This window comes from Caretta caretta, chromosome 13, assembly GCF_965140235.1.
Source record: "Caretta caretta isolate rCarCar2 chromosome 13, rCarCar1.hap1, whole genome shotgun sequence".
Taxonomy (NCBI): domain Eukaryota; kingdom Metazoa; phylum Chordata; order Testudines; family Cheloniidae; genus Caretta; species Caretta caretta.
In genome coordinates, this window is record NC_134218.1 from 20,836,973 (window position 1) to 20,850,396 (window position 13,424).

Sequence of the window (13,424 nt, forward strand, 5' to 3'; positions counted from 1 at the left end):
CACTATGGCATAGGCTGGTGCTCTCAGCAGAGGAGAGGCTAAGGTGTGAAGGGGCCATGGACACAGAACTCATTTCTTACCCCTGTGGGCCATTCATGCAGAACAAAGATTACACCCATCCTGGGGTAGTTGGTGCTGAATTCACACTTTAAAAATGTGAACTGAATGTTCATGCTGATGTGAAAACAAGGGGGAAATAAAAGCTCCTGAATGTCAGGGCTCTGGCTAGTCATTAGCCTTGATTTATTTGTTTAACACCAACAGTGGGCTTAGCATTGTACCAACACCCTAATATAGAGACAGTTCCTGCCCCAAGCCTAAAAGACACACACAAGATGGGAAATCCAGCAGTAAGGAAGACTTATCATTGGGGGTGGAGGGCATTTTCAGATGTATCCAAGTGACTTAGGAGTACAGTTAGACCAGACAGAATGGCCTCTGGTTTGAGGGATGTGGGCTATGGCCAGGTGATGGTGGGGAAAACTTGACAAGTAGAGCAGGTAAGAAGAACCTGGCTGGAACAGTTTTCCAGCTGAAAATGCAATTCCAGCAAAAATGAAACGCTTCATGAAATTGTTTTGATTTTGCTGAAATTTCATTTAGGAAAATAAAATGGGTGGGGGGGGGGGAGAGGGAAATAGTTCAGATAGTGTTGAAACACTCCCACTTCAACATTTTCAGAATGAAACATTTTGATTTTTCTTTTTGAAATAACCTTTCCTTTTAATTTTTTTAATTTGTTTTATATTCTATATTAGAATTATTGTCATACTATAAAATAAAGTCAAAATGAAACATTTTGATTTGAAATGAAACTGTTTTGGAATTCTCTTTTGCAGAGGATTTCAAATTTTGTTCAGAAAAAAAAAATTAGAAATCTCAAAATCCTCCATGAAACGGAATTTCCGTTCTCTGCAGAGCTCTACTGACTAGTCAAAGTGTCCTTTGCTCTGGTGGCCGTATTCCTTACTGTTTGGACCCCAAATAAAGCAGCTGGTCAGAGTCATAGAAAACAAAGTTCTCACGAGGGTAAAAACATTTCCCTTTCTCCACTTCACACCCACCAGGGGCAGATGTTAACTGTGGAGTGCGAGGTGGCTCCTTGGCGGAGATGCATGGGACAGCATTTCAGGGGCAGTTGAGATGCCTAGTTCAACAACTTTCTGTTAGCTGAGTCCCAAAACATCTACGCTTTAGGCACATTTTGCTGCCAGCAGAAGAGAGGGGTGGGGGGGAAGACAATAAAGATGCTACTTCCTGCTATGAGCCTCCTCCTCAGTTCTGGCAAACACTAACTAGGCCAGTGATGTATCTGTGCAGTGATTATCACCTGCCCCAAGACAGGAGCTAACTGCTCTGAAACTTTAGCAGGAGACTTGCATTGGGGTTTGAACAGGTCAGAGTGGTGCATCCATCTAATGAAGCAGCATAAACAGGAGACAGCCTAATTTACCCCATTGTATAACTTCCCATCACATCACTGACATTGCCTCAGAAGCCGCATTAATGGACCTGGAATCATCCACCATCTCCAGCCCTGCCATTGTCTCTGTGCTTCTCCTCCAAGCTTCCTAGCTCCACGTGAGACACGTTCACTTCCACAGCAGCCATATTTCTTCAATAGATGGGAGCTGTTCAGGATCCCATCTATCCTGGACCAAAATCTCCCTTTAAGGGAACTGCAAGATTGCAGGGATCAGAGATGGCATTTCAGCCTGGATGGGCTGCACTCTGGCTCAGCTGTAATTTGTTAGGAAAGAAACCCTGGACGTCCATGGCAAAAAGCCAATTTCCATCTTTACTCCTGCAACTTACTGAACAAATCAAGCCGCATCTCACGTACAGCCTCTTACACATGGTGCTTGTAAAGAATAAGATCTATTTTCACTGCTTTATGATTCAGTGCCTGGCTGGGGCTTGTTCACCTTTCACTTGGCAGCTGATTTATTCCATAATCCTCCCACCCTGTCCCAGTGGTCAGGGACCTGAGTAACCTCCTGTTTTCTGCAAATCTATAATAGAAGAAAGAAACCTGAGCAGGAAATGCAGGAGGAACAAGTCACGTTGCATTTTATTCTGATGATCAGAGTGCTCAGATTACCAGCTTGCCTCAGGAGCTCTGGCAGGAACTGAACTTTGTGCCATGGTGATGGAAGAGCCATTTTCCCCCTAGGTTTGCAATGAGGGCTCGCAGCTGACCTGTGACTATGATGTCATCTTAGTAATTCTGGGCACTAGTTACTGTGATGACCTGGAGAGAGACAGTTCAATTCAAGGAGATTTGATTGGCCCCGCAAGTGATGCTGGTGTAAAGAAAAGAGCCAGGCCCTTCAGGTATCTGTCAGAGAGAAGTAAGATTCCACCTGAGCAGGGCTACATGCTGTTGGCCCCTTGTGTCCATTCCTGATGGATTGCTGTGTAGCGCGATTCCACCTCTGCCTCTCTCCTTTCTCCCCAGGCCAGGCATTCATGGCCAAGAGCAGAGGGGACCAAGATGGAACTTACAGGGCTGGGTTACATTAACTTAATTTGAGTAAAACTGATACTCAACAGGCAGTGGGACCCTATGGTAAAATGCCAGGATGCTTCAATGTATGCTACATGCAGGGGGCGATGTTGCTTAATTCTAAGAATTAAGATACTCTTTGCCATGGAAACAGTAAAGAGTGAGACAGCAGAGGGGTGCATGTTTGTTGTGTTGTTATTTATTATTTGCCAGATTATGCCTCTGGTATTCCCACTGAGTAGTATCTTAGTCTTCAATTAGCTCTAATGAAAATCAACAGGACTACTCAGACTAAGGGACTACTCACTGTGAATCAGGGTAGCAGAATCTGGCCTTAAATCTCACGTTAGTGACTGGTGCCAATTTAGAAAAAGAGATGTACTATAGCAGAGATCTGGTCTGAGGCCCTGGCCCTGGCCTCTAGCTCCCATAGCTGAGAGTGTATATCAGGGAGATCAGAAAGGAAGGTGTGGGACAGGAATTTGAGGAAGTGATACTACTGGCTAAAACCCCTCATAATACTGATAGGGGCAGTGCAAGAGGTTTTTGTACATTACCAATATACCTCAATCCAGATCGGCAGTGGCCCTGTTATTCTAACCTTGAGCCCCTCACAAACACTCTACTGGGACCCCATAATATTGACCTGCAGTCCCTCTGCTCTTCCAGTCCTGTGCCCCTACCAATGCTCTTTAATCTGGACCCCAGGCTATGGACAGAAATAGTCATGTGGAACTCTGGGGTGGGTTTTGGATGTGGATAAATAATCATGTGGGCTAAACTGAAACCTCAGAATTAATTTAACTTGCATCAGATGGAACCAGTGGCATCAGATCTGCACAAATAAACCTCCATGCATGAGCTGTGAATCATCTCCCTCCCTCAAACCAGCCTCCTAACATAGCAGGTTAACTACCATTGGTGGCAAGGGGTTTCTGTTACAACTACCATGTCAAGGGGCCAAAGTCAGGAGGGCAGCAAAGCAACAGTGTCCAAGTCAGGAACAGCTGATGCAGACAAGTCCAACCTCTCCACTTGTCTGATAATGTGGTGATGCAAACCCTCTGAGGCAGTTGGCTGGGTGGGACTGACACTGGTTGTGGGAAACTCCCTTTCATGCAGAGGAAGGGGAGCAAATCATGCTCTGAGGAGTTGTGAATCCTGGCTGTGAGCAGATCCTGTCTGTCCAGAGCAGGGACTGGCACTACGGAGGGACTGAGTCACTCTGTGGAGACGGAGGAAGTAAATAGAGGCCCTGCTCCTGAGAGCTCTGCCATTGACTCCATTAGGAGTAGAATCAAGCCCAGCATGTTTCAGTGATAGCCAAAGAGCTAATGAGGAAAACATGCTGGATATGAGGCTGACAGAGGCCTCTAAGGGAATCTGTGTACTGGAGACGCAGGGAATCAGTTATGATAAGAATGGAGTCTGCAGCCCATTGCCTGCTTGATGATCATATGTGCAGTGCATATAGAGAAGCATAAGACATTAATTATTAACATTAGCACCAAGTAGGCAGGGAGAGGCAGTTTTCCAGATGCGCCAGTTCTTGAGCTCTGTATATATGAGCTCTCTCCACAGCAATTGCAGCCTGTTGCACTGGGATGGAGGGAAGCTGATATCCTATCCTCCCCCCACCCCCTTCTGCCATAAGTGCAGCAAGGATGCTGGCTTTTCCCAGCTGGTGTCACTGCTTTGGCTCCCTTTGCTGGCAGGCCTCAGGCTGCAGTGCTGAGTGCAACCCCAGCTCCATGCTGCGGCCCAGGGAGGGGTGAGAAAAGGGCCCTGACTTGCTTCCCCTGGGTCTCCCGGGCAGGTCACCTGTCCTCCCCCCACTCCCAGTGCCATGGTTCACGGTGCCCCCTTACTGCAGGGTTCCCCAGTGCCTGCCAGAGCCACTCAGCTCAGGGTGACACTGTGTCCCTGGCCAGAACCCATCCTGTGCAAACAGGGCCAGCCTGCCAGCGCTGCAGTGCCTGGAAGGGGGCAGAGGGTTTGCAGGGTCAGAGCTGAGAAGCTCGCCATAGACACCCCCCTTCCAGCCCGGTGCAGGGTGCAGGCTGCTGTCTTGGGTCCCGCCTGCACCTGCTTCCCAGCCGCCCTAACGGGGACCTCAGCATCTCCTGCTCCCTTTCCCGCCCCGCTGCTCCTGCAGCCACAGGCGATTGCCCGCGCGCTCCCTGGCAGGCAGCCCCCGCCCCAGGCTCCAGCGCCTGGCTTTGGTACAGCCAGCGGGAGCCCGCAGCCCGTGCGAGCCGCACTCCCACCCCCTTTGCGGATCACGCAGTTGGTACAGTCCGCCGAGCCCCAGCCAGCCCGGCCCGGTAGGCAGCCCCAGTTGCACTCTCGGCCGGGCCAGCCCCGCTGGAGCGCTGCCTGCCCTGCCTGGGGGGATGAGCAGCCTGCACCCGCCCAGCCCTGAGCGCGCCCTGGGCTGCCTGCAGCAGACAGCGCCCGCCCGCCGCTGGCCATGTCCGGACCCGGAGCTCACAGCCAGAGCAGGAGGCTGCCCTGTAAGTCCCGTCTCGGGAAGGCTGGTGCGGGGGTGGGTTATTTGTCCGGTGGCTTCCCAGCGAGGGTCCCCCCGGCTCGGTGGGTGGGATCACCCTGCCGCTGACTGTCCGGGAGCAGGCGCGGAGGGACGTGCAGGACCGGGCAGGAGGCGCCCTCTTCCCCTCCCGTGCAACGCTGCTCCAGGCCTCTAACGCTCCCCGCCGCAGGGACCCTCCCTGGCCCGGACAGCGCCCCGGTGTTGAGACCCACGTGAGGCTGAGGGCACGCTCCTGATGCCCGCTGCACTGAGCGGGGCTTGGACCAGCCCCCTGTCTCCCAGCGGCACCCCGGGCACAGTCAGCACCGCCAGCCGGAGGCCAGTGCCCGCTCACCCACGCGCACAGACAGCAGCTGCCTCCTGCCTGGGCAGCCTCCCGCAGGAGGGGGGCACACTGCTGCACTGCAGCTCTTACGCGGGCCCAGCTCAGGGGGACTTAAAGTGGGCAGGGTCGCCACGGGTCACAGTCCTGGCAAAAAAAAAATTAAAACTGAGTGGGATCACTAAGGGTGCAAGTGCTGCCCTACCAGTGCAGGAACATTTATCGCAGCTGGGATTGTCCTAAACAGCTGGGCTTTTTCCAGGCCACTTAAAACACGGAGTTTAGGGATTCACAATTATCTTGTAGCGGTCAACAGCCCAGAACAATCCTGACTATTGTACAGAAAGCGGCTGATTCACCCCCATCCCCAAAGTGTCATATATCATGGGCACTGGCAGTGGCCGTCACCCCACCCGTGACTCACACACACTTCCCGTCTGTTTCACACAACTTTCCCCTACACCCACTTGCTCCTTCTCTCACACACTTACGTTGCACTCCCACTCAGCCACACCTGGATCAGCCTTGCACTGTGTGCGTCTCTCTCAGCCAAATGTTTGCTCTGTAAATTTAGTCAAACATGAGCGATTGCTGCTCAGCCAGATAGCCGTGTTGTCTAGCCGCCTCCCTGCGTTCTGTCAGTCAGTCCCCTCTGGGTGTGCCCGTGCGTGCCCATGTACCGGAGGGAACTGACTGAGAGGGTAAGGGAGAGAGCCGTGTGTCTTGGGCTGGCGGGGGGAGTTGGGCTTTTGTCCGTGTGGAAGTGCTAGCCCAGTGGGGCTGTGCTGCCCCAGGCCTTGCCCCCGGCACACGACTCTCTGAACCCTTTCCCTTTTTAGTGAATTCTTTAGCTCTGGCCCCGGCTATAGCAGCATAGACTCCACAGGCAGCAGCCACCAAGCGTGCTCTCAACAGGCACCAGGCAGAGCACCGCCCACCACTGGTCCCATGGACACTGCAGCCCTCTCCTCCCACGGGCATAGCCCTTCTCTGTCCTTCCCCAGACAATTCAGCCCATACTCCAGTGCCCTCCCACATCCCTCCACACACCCCACAGGGCTCTTCCGCCAGCGCCTTCCCACATCCCTTCACTAACCCCACGCCCTTCTACCAGCACCCTCCCACGGCCCTCCATGCACCCCAAACAACCCGCCCACCAGCTCCTCTCCGTCCCCTCCCCATGCAGTGCACCTCTCCACCCGACCAAGCAGCAGCTCCCTCACCAAAGCCCTCAGCTCTACAATCCCTATTTCCTGGCTGCTCACCTCTGCACAGCCACCAACCCCCCTGCCTCCATCTCGCAGTCACCATGCACCAGCCTCCCCTGAAGTCTCTCTGCCCTTACGCCCCATGGTGATTGGCGCCTCCATCCTTTTCATCCTTCCATCCGTTGTAATATCATTAGTAGTTCTACATGCTGAGATCCAGGCAGTCACATCCGGGGGAGGAATAACTCAGTGGTTTGAGCATTGGCCTGCTAAACTCAGCGTTGTGAGTTCAATCCTTGAGGGGGCGATTTAGGGAACTGGGGCAAAAATTGGGGATGGGTCCTGCTTTGAGCAGGGCGTTGGACTAGATGACCTCCTGGGGTCCCTTCCAACTGTGATATTCTATGATCTCTCAAACTGCTGAGTGGCAGGAAGGGCTGGCCCTATCCTGGCATGGATAGCTCTGTGCCCTCAGCTGGGGGCATTCCTTTTGGTGGGGGTGCAGGCTGCTTTCCTGTGAAGCACCAGGCACTGGCCTTTCCCAGAAGCTGGGCCCAGGACTGGCTGGACCGTTGTCTGATCCGGAACGGCAAATCTCTTCTTGTCACCTGTGGAACCTAAGGACAAGAGCAAACCCCTGAAGCAGCAAGTGTCCCGGATAGAGAAGCTCCATGGAGCCGAGCAGACAGCGGGTCAGTGAAGGTCTCTGCACAGTCAGGCCAGCTCCAGGCCAAGCTAGGGAGGAGAGACGGGGTGGTATCCCAGCTCCTTTAAGGAGTCTCTCTGCAGGACTTGGAAGAGCTCCAGTGTGTGGGGCAGAACATGGTGCCCAGGCTGCCTGCCCAAGCAGCGCGCAGCAGCGAGCCTCCCAGCCCGGGTCAACAGACGCAGAATAGCAGGACTCACCTTAGCGCTCTAAAAATAGCTGTGTGGGCAGCGCTTTGAAGTTGTGGCTTGGGCTGGAGCTCGGGCTGTAAAGCCCACCCCCATCCCTAGGCTTCAGAGCCCGAGCTCCAACTTCACAGCGCTGTCTACACCGCTATTGTAGAGCGCTACCGGAAGCTCCTGTAGCCCGAGTCTGTCGACCTGGGCGGGGAGGTTCGCTGCCATGGGCTATGTAGACATCCCCTGTGTGGCTTATGAGCCTCCCCACCTCCTCTTATCCTCCCTAATGCTCTCCTGGCTTTATCCTGCTCAGGGTTCTATGTCAAGTGAATCAGGCCCTGTAAATAGCAGGGTCTTGTGACGCGGACTCTCCTAGGGAGAGAGCTCTGGGCTGTGGGGATATTTTTAGTGTGGAGTCACGGAGGAGTTGAAGATTGGCTGGAATACCATTCACGAAGAATCCATGTCAGAAACCAGGATCACAAGGTGCCACCTCCTCACCCTACTGACACTCTTGCTCTCCGCCCTCCTGTTTTTTCCTGCTCTGTCTCTGCTAAAACCACTTCCCTCCCTCTCCCCGCCTCCTGTGCACTCCCTCTCACCCAGCAGGTTTGGGTTTAAGTTTTTCCTTTTGCTGCAATCAGAATCTGAGAGGGAGGCTGCGCAGAGAGTTTGTACAGGAGCATTCGGCAGGTTCCAGTCATCCAGTTTATGGTCAGCTCATTGCCACTGGCCTCTTCTAGGTCATTGCAAGGGTTCTGCTCTAGCTGCCTCTCCCCAAGACTGAAGGAAGTTGCAAATTCTTAGGGTGGTTTTACCCTTTATCCTACAATGTTCTTGCTGAGAGGGGCTGAGAGTGGAGTAGCTGCGAGCTCCCCACACCGTCACTGACCCGACCTGTTCACTGTAATGCCCCCTTCTGGCAGGGGTTGGGAGTTCACCTCTATAGATAGGACTCCAATCAAAGGGAGCCCAGGGTACTGTGATTTCCTCCACCACTAGTGTGAACCGGGTCAGTGTGTCCCTGTTCCGGTTCACAGGACCTGGGGTGATGCTTTTGAGGGAATGCCCAGGCATGGCATGGCCAGATCGGGTGTGAAGCTGTGCTCCTTGGAGTTGTTCCCTAGAGAAATGATCCACACCCTGCAGAGTGTACCCCCTTCCCTCATTTATACTCTGTTAACCTCCCCTTTCCCCCTGTCCGTACCCCATTAATGGCTTACTCTGTTTCTTTAATCTCTTGGGGAGTTTTCAAGGGATTTAAAGAGACATCAATTAAAGAAAACCCTCTCTCCATCTCCTCTTGGATTGTGCCTCCTTTAACAAGCCAGCCCGCCCCCCCCCCCCCCCCTCCGGCCATTCATACTGCCTGGTGCACAGAGTGGGGTTTGTACTAGGATCCAGCAGGACAATGGAAAATGACAAACATGTCCACTCCCAGCGGAAACACGGCCAGACAAGCTGCCGTGTGCTCAGCGCTGAGCCCAAGAAATCAATGAAAAGATCTCACTGTGTCCCAAAGAATCCATTCAGCCATATCACCCCCAGGGCTCATGTCACCCTCAGTTGCTGGGAGCGACTCACAGCCAGCGCTCGGCACCATTCCCTGCTGGTGTGGAATAGCTGGGAGCTCCTTGCGGCTGGCACTCCTGCGCCGTTCACTGTTATGCTTCCTGCAGGAAGATGGGGAATAGAGGAGCTATGAGCACCTTCCATGTCTGGCCTTCCTGCAGTCACCCTACAGGGTCTCATGCTGAGAGACAGAGAATCCCAGCTGTGCAACCCAGCCAGCAAATCTACCCTGTTTCTTTTAGTACCTCTTGCTAAGGCAGGGTGGCACTAGAGTCTCTGGAAACAGAACACCTCCCCTGGCTCCTTACATTGCTTCCTGCTGCTGGGAGAGGCTGGGACAGAAGAAACTGAGCAATGGCAGTAGAAGGAAATCCCCATATATGTTTCCTTCTCATGGGCCTGTAGTAGGCTGGCTCCTCTTCCTTCAGTCCCCACGCTTGCATTCAGGTCCAGTTCTTCTGTAGGCTTTGGTGCCTAATGAGCAGCAAGAGCCGGAAGGATTTGAAGGCAGCAGGGAGCCTGGTGCTATTTCACACTCTTGGGAAGTGACAACCTGATGTGTTGGGGGGTCAGCGATCCAGGAAAGGCAGTGCTGTGTCCCAGCTGCGAATGTGCATAAGCCTCAGCCCATTGGTTGAGTGCCTTGTAAGAAAGACCACCAGCAGGTATTTAAACCTCAGAATGAATTCCCTGCAGCGCACAGGGGCTGCATTGTGTGAGTGTGTGTGTCACTTGCTGGGAACATGCCATCCCGATGAGACAATCACAGCAACTGACAGCGAGGAGAATGTGACCATCAGTCACATGGCGAAGGGCAGAGACAGGGAATGTTACTCTCTTTTATTTCCTCCATGGTGGTTATTTAGCTGTAAATACATGAGCAGAGCTCTTGACCTCCTAGAGTGCCTGAGATACAGGAACAGAGCGAAGGGGAGGGGAGAGAGGGAGCTGAGATGAGGGAGTGGGAAGAAGGCTCCATCTCAGTTTCTCACTGTAGTCACCAGTCAGTCACCCCGCTGCACATCTTGCTTGATGCCTGCCTTAGTTATATAATGGTATTTCAGTGCCGGCTGCCTAGCTGGCTAAGAAAAGCTTGCCAAGGAATTTACAGACAAGTTTGCTAATACATCTAGGCACATCTTCCCCATTGAGGCTCTAGCACAACCCGTGAGTGAGAGTAACACACCAGCACCAAATGATAGTGTACCAGCCCATGCCACCTCCCTGCATCTCCTCCTGGGGGCCTGGAACATCCCAGGGTTGTAATTCTCATGTTTTGGGAGAGAGATGTATGACGTGTGCATTAACAGTGTAGAAAATTGCAAACTCTTAGGATGGCCTTATCCTTTATCCTGCAATGTTCTTGGAGAGAGGGGCTGAGACTGGAATAGCTGCGCATTCCCCGCCCCATACAGACAGTGCCTTCTTCCGGCAAAGGTTGGAAGCTCACCTCTACAGACAGGGTTCAAATCAAAGGGAACCCAGGGCACTGTGCTTTCCTCCAACACTAGAGTGACTGGGGTCAGCGTGTCCCTGTTTCCACTGTGTCCCCTGTTCCACTGGAATAGGTGCACCGAGTAGATCACATGGTGCTTGTTGCTCTGCTGGAAAGTGAAGTTGTAACGCATTGGCTTTTGGGCCCCCAAACGGCAGTGTTTTTGATCTCTTCGGTTCATATTGATAGTGCAATAGTATCTAGGGACCCTGACTGAGGACAGGCCCTGCTGTGCTAGGCACTGTACAAACACATAGTAAGAGTCATGCTGTGGTTTTGGAATTCGCAGCACAAAGCGATGAAATAGAAACCAGCCTGTGGTTGTGGACGCTGTTGATGCCAAGGATATGGGGAATGAGGGACCTTGGGATGAAGTGTGATGTGCAAGAACTTCCAGATCACCTTCTCCAAAGCGTCCCCAGCTCTCAGGGGTTTCACTATAGCTGCTTAACGCCCCCAGTACCTGAACCTTGACTTCTCCACTCCATATTGTTGGTACTTGAATTTGCTGGCCACTTTCCCTGGGAAAATTGTGACAAGCCACTGGATGACCCAGCCTCTTAGCCATGGATTCCAACAATGCTATAGCTGCAGCTTTCCTGGAGCAGTGGGAGGCTGGTGACTCTGCCCTGGTGGGAAAGCACAATAGGGCAGGCTCCATGCAGCTGGGCTGTGTCATTAGTAAGGCTAAGATTTGATCATGGTTATTTTTAGTAAAAGTCACGGACAGCTCACAGGCAATAAACAAAAATTCACGGAGCCGGTGACCTGTCCGTGACTTTACTAAAAATAACCTGGGGGCAGGGCTAGGTAGGGGGGAAGACTGAAGTCCCATGTGGGGGGACTGACAGGCCAAGCCCCCCGCAAGCTGGTCACAGCTGTGGGACAGGGGTGCGTGGCCCTGGTTGCAGCTCCCACCAAGCCTCAGCTGCAGCTGGGGGTGGCACATGGCCCTGGGAAGCTGCGAGGGGGACGCACTGCCCCCGGCTGCAGCCCCTGCCAAGTCCAGAACACCACAGGGTTTGGGCGCATGGCCCCACCTGCAGCCCCAGCCAAGCCCACAGAGGTGAGGCATGCATCTCTGGCTGCAGCCTCCCGGGGAAGCTGCGGGGCTGGGGCTGCAGGGTCCTGGTTCCAGCCAGCCCCAGTTTTAGGGCAGGGGTGCTCAGTCCCGCTTCCTGAAGCCCTAGACATTATGGAAGTCCGGGAAAGTCACGGAATCCATGACTGCCGTGGCCTCCATAACTAAATTGTAGCCTTAGTCATTAGTTACCTTGCAGGGGCTGCCAAAGGGACCCAGAGTTACCTCAATGCTAATCCTTCAGGGTTAACCTGTTCTTTGTGCAGCCCAGAGCTTTGTAATTAGACCACCCCAGTCTCCTCCCTTCCTCTGTGCCGTAGCTGTTCCCCCAGCCCTTCTCTGCCTCCCAGACTTTCTCTGACACAGCTCTGGAGTTGCCAATGGATTAGCGAGTATGTGTGGGGGCGAAGGGGTGGGGGCTTGGATTCTGTGTGGCCCTGCACCAGGATAAGGAGGAGAATGAGCTCCTGCCAGTGCAGCAGCAGATGGTGAGACCAGCAAGGAAAGTAAAATGGGCTTAATCTCGACATGTTGTTAAGGTGCTTTCAACATGGGGTTTAGTCTTTTGGCAAAGTGTGTGAGATCCTGGCTGCATGGGCACCTTGCCAACCCAGCCCTTGGCAATGGACAAGGAGACAGACAGCAGCAGGGGCTTGCACTGAGCTCTCTGGTTGCAGTAAGTGGGAAGGCCTAGATCTGGGCTGGGCATCTTGGAACCAGAACTTATGCCAGGCAGGTTGGAGCCTGGAAATGGGCCCAGCAGTTATGGGACAAGCAGAACCAGAAATGAATACAGAATCCCAGGGGAAGTGTGCAGGTCACCAGGAGCCATAAGTCACACAGCATTGGCAGCTGGTTCCTGTTTGGTATATTTCAGATGGAGGAGTTTAGCCCTGCTGGGTTTCCCTGGGGCAGGTGTCTGGGCAGGGAGTTTAGCCCTGAGGGGTTTCCCTGGGGCAGGTGTTGAGGGGTGGGAGGGGAAGGAAGAAGAAGTTTGTTTCCTCTGGGGTCCTATGTTATAACATTCTGGTCCTGATACAGACACGGCCCCTTCCAGGCAGGGTGGGGATCCCAGGCGATTGCTGCCCTTTGCTGGGATCCTCCCGCCCCTTGTTCCAGCAGCAGGAGGTGGGTTTGGTCAGTGCTAGGATGTCTGGGGACAGGCTAGGATGTTTGTTTGGTTTCCTTGGTTTCTGCCCTGCCCGGCTGGGTTGTCACATTTTCCTTGCCTGGCCAAGAGCAGCAGAGACGAACCCTGGAATGAGACTCCAGTCTGGGAGCATCCAGGCAGCTGCTGGGATACACCAGCAAGGCCCAGTTCCTCAAAGGTATTTAGGCTCCTAAATTCCATTGAACTCAAACACCTTAGTGGTTCTGGGCCCAGGAAACCAATTGGCCAAGCTGGAAGGGCTGCTGGTTCTTTGCTCCTCTGGGTTCCTAAAGCAGGAGGGACAGAGACAGGCCCTGCTGTGCTTAGGAGGAACTGGCCCTCCATCGCCTTGTTCCCTGTGGAGGGCTCAGCCTTCTTCCCTCAGTGGCTCCTCATTGCTCTTGGGAGCAGAGTTAAACCGTGGGAGGGATGAAAGAAAGGCAAATGCAAAGATCCAGGCTGGCTGTGTATGAAGGGGAGTGGGGCGAATGGAGGAGCCTGTTTGTGTGTGTGTGTGGTGAGGGGGGTGGGGACTGGGATTATAGACTGGTGTATGGAGGGGAGTGTTTGCAGGTGGGAGGTGGGGGTGTTAATGCCATTTTATTACTGTCACCTTTCTCAGTCCAGTATCCCTGGCACTCAGGGTCAGTTCCT

At 53.3% G+C, this 13,424-nt stretch overlaps 2 protein-coding genes across 3 annotated transcripts in view; both read left to right on the plus strand.

The window, feature by feature from the left end:
• SYS1 (SYS1 golgi trafficking protein) overlaps positions 1 to 13,424 on the plus strand; it is a 51,318-nt gene that overhangs the window by 36,741 nt on the left and 1,153 nt on the right. The window lies entirely within an intron of this gene.
• The window catches only part of DBNDD2 (dysbindin domain containing 2), a 56,774-nt gene that overhangs the window by 35,500 nt on the left and 7,850 nt on the right, over positions 1 to 13,424 (plus strand). Inside the window, exon 1 of one of the 2 annotated variants that reach the window (XM_048819572.2) lies at positions 4,799 to 5,019. The exons of the other annotated variant lie outside the window; for it this stretch is intronic. Within the exon in view, the coding sequence (XP_048675529.1) occupies positions 4,977 to 5,019 (43 nt within the window). The 5' untranslated portion in view covers positions 4,799 to 4,976. Of the gene's footprint in view, positions 1 to 4,798; positions 5,020 to 13,424 lie in introns of those variants that run through there. 2 annotated transcript variants of the gene reach the window in all.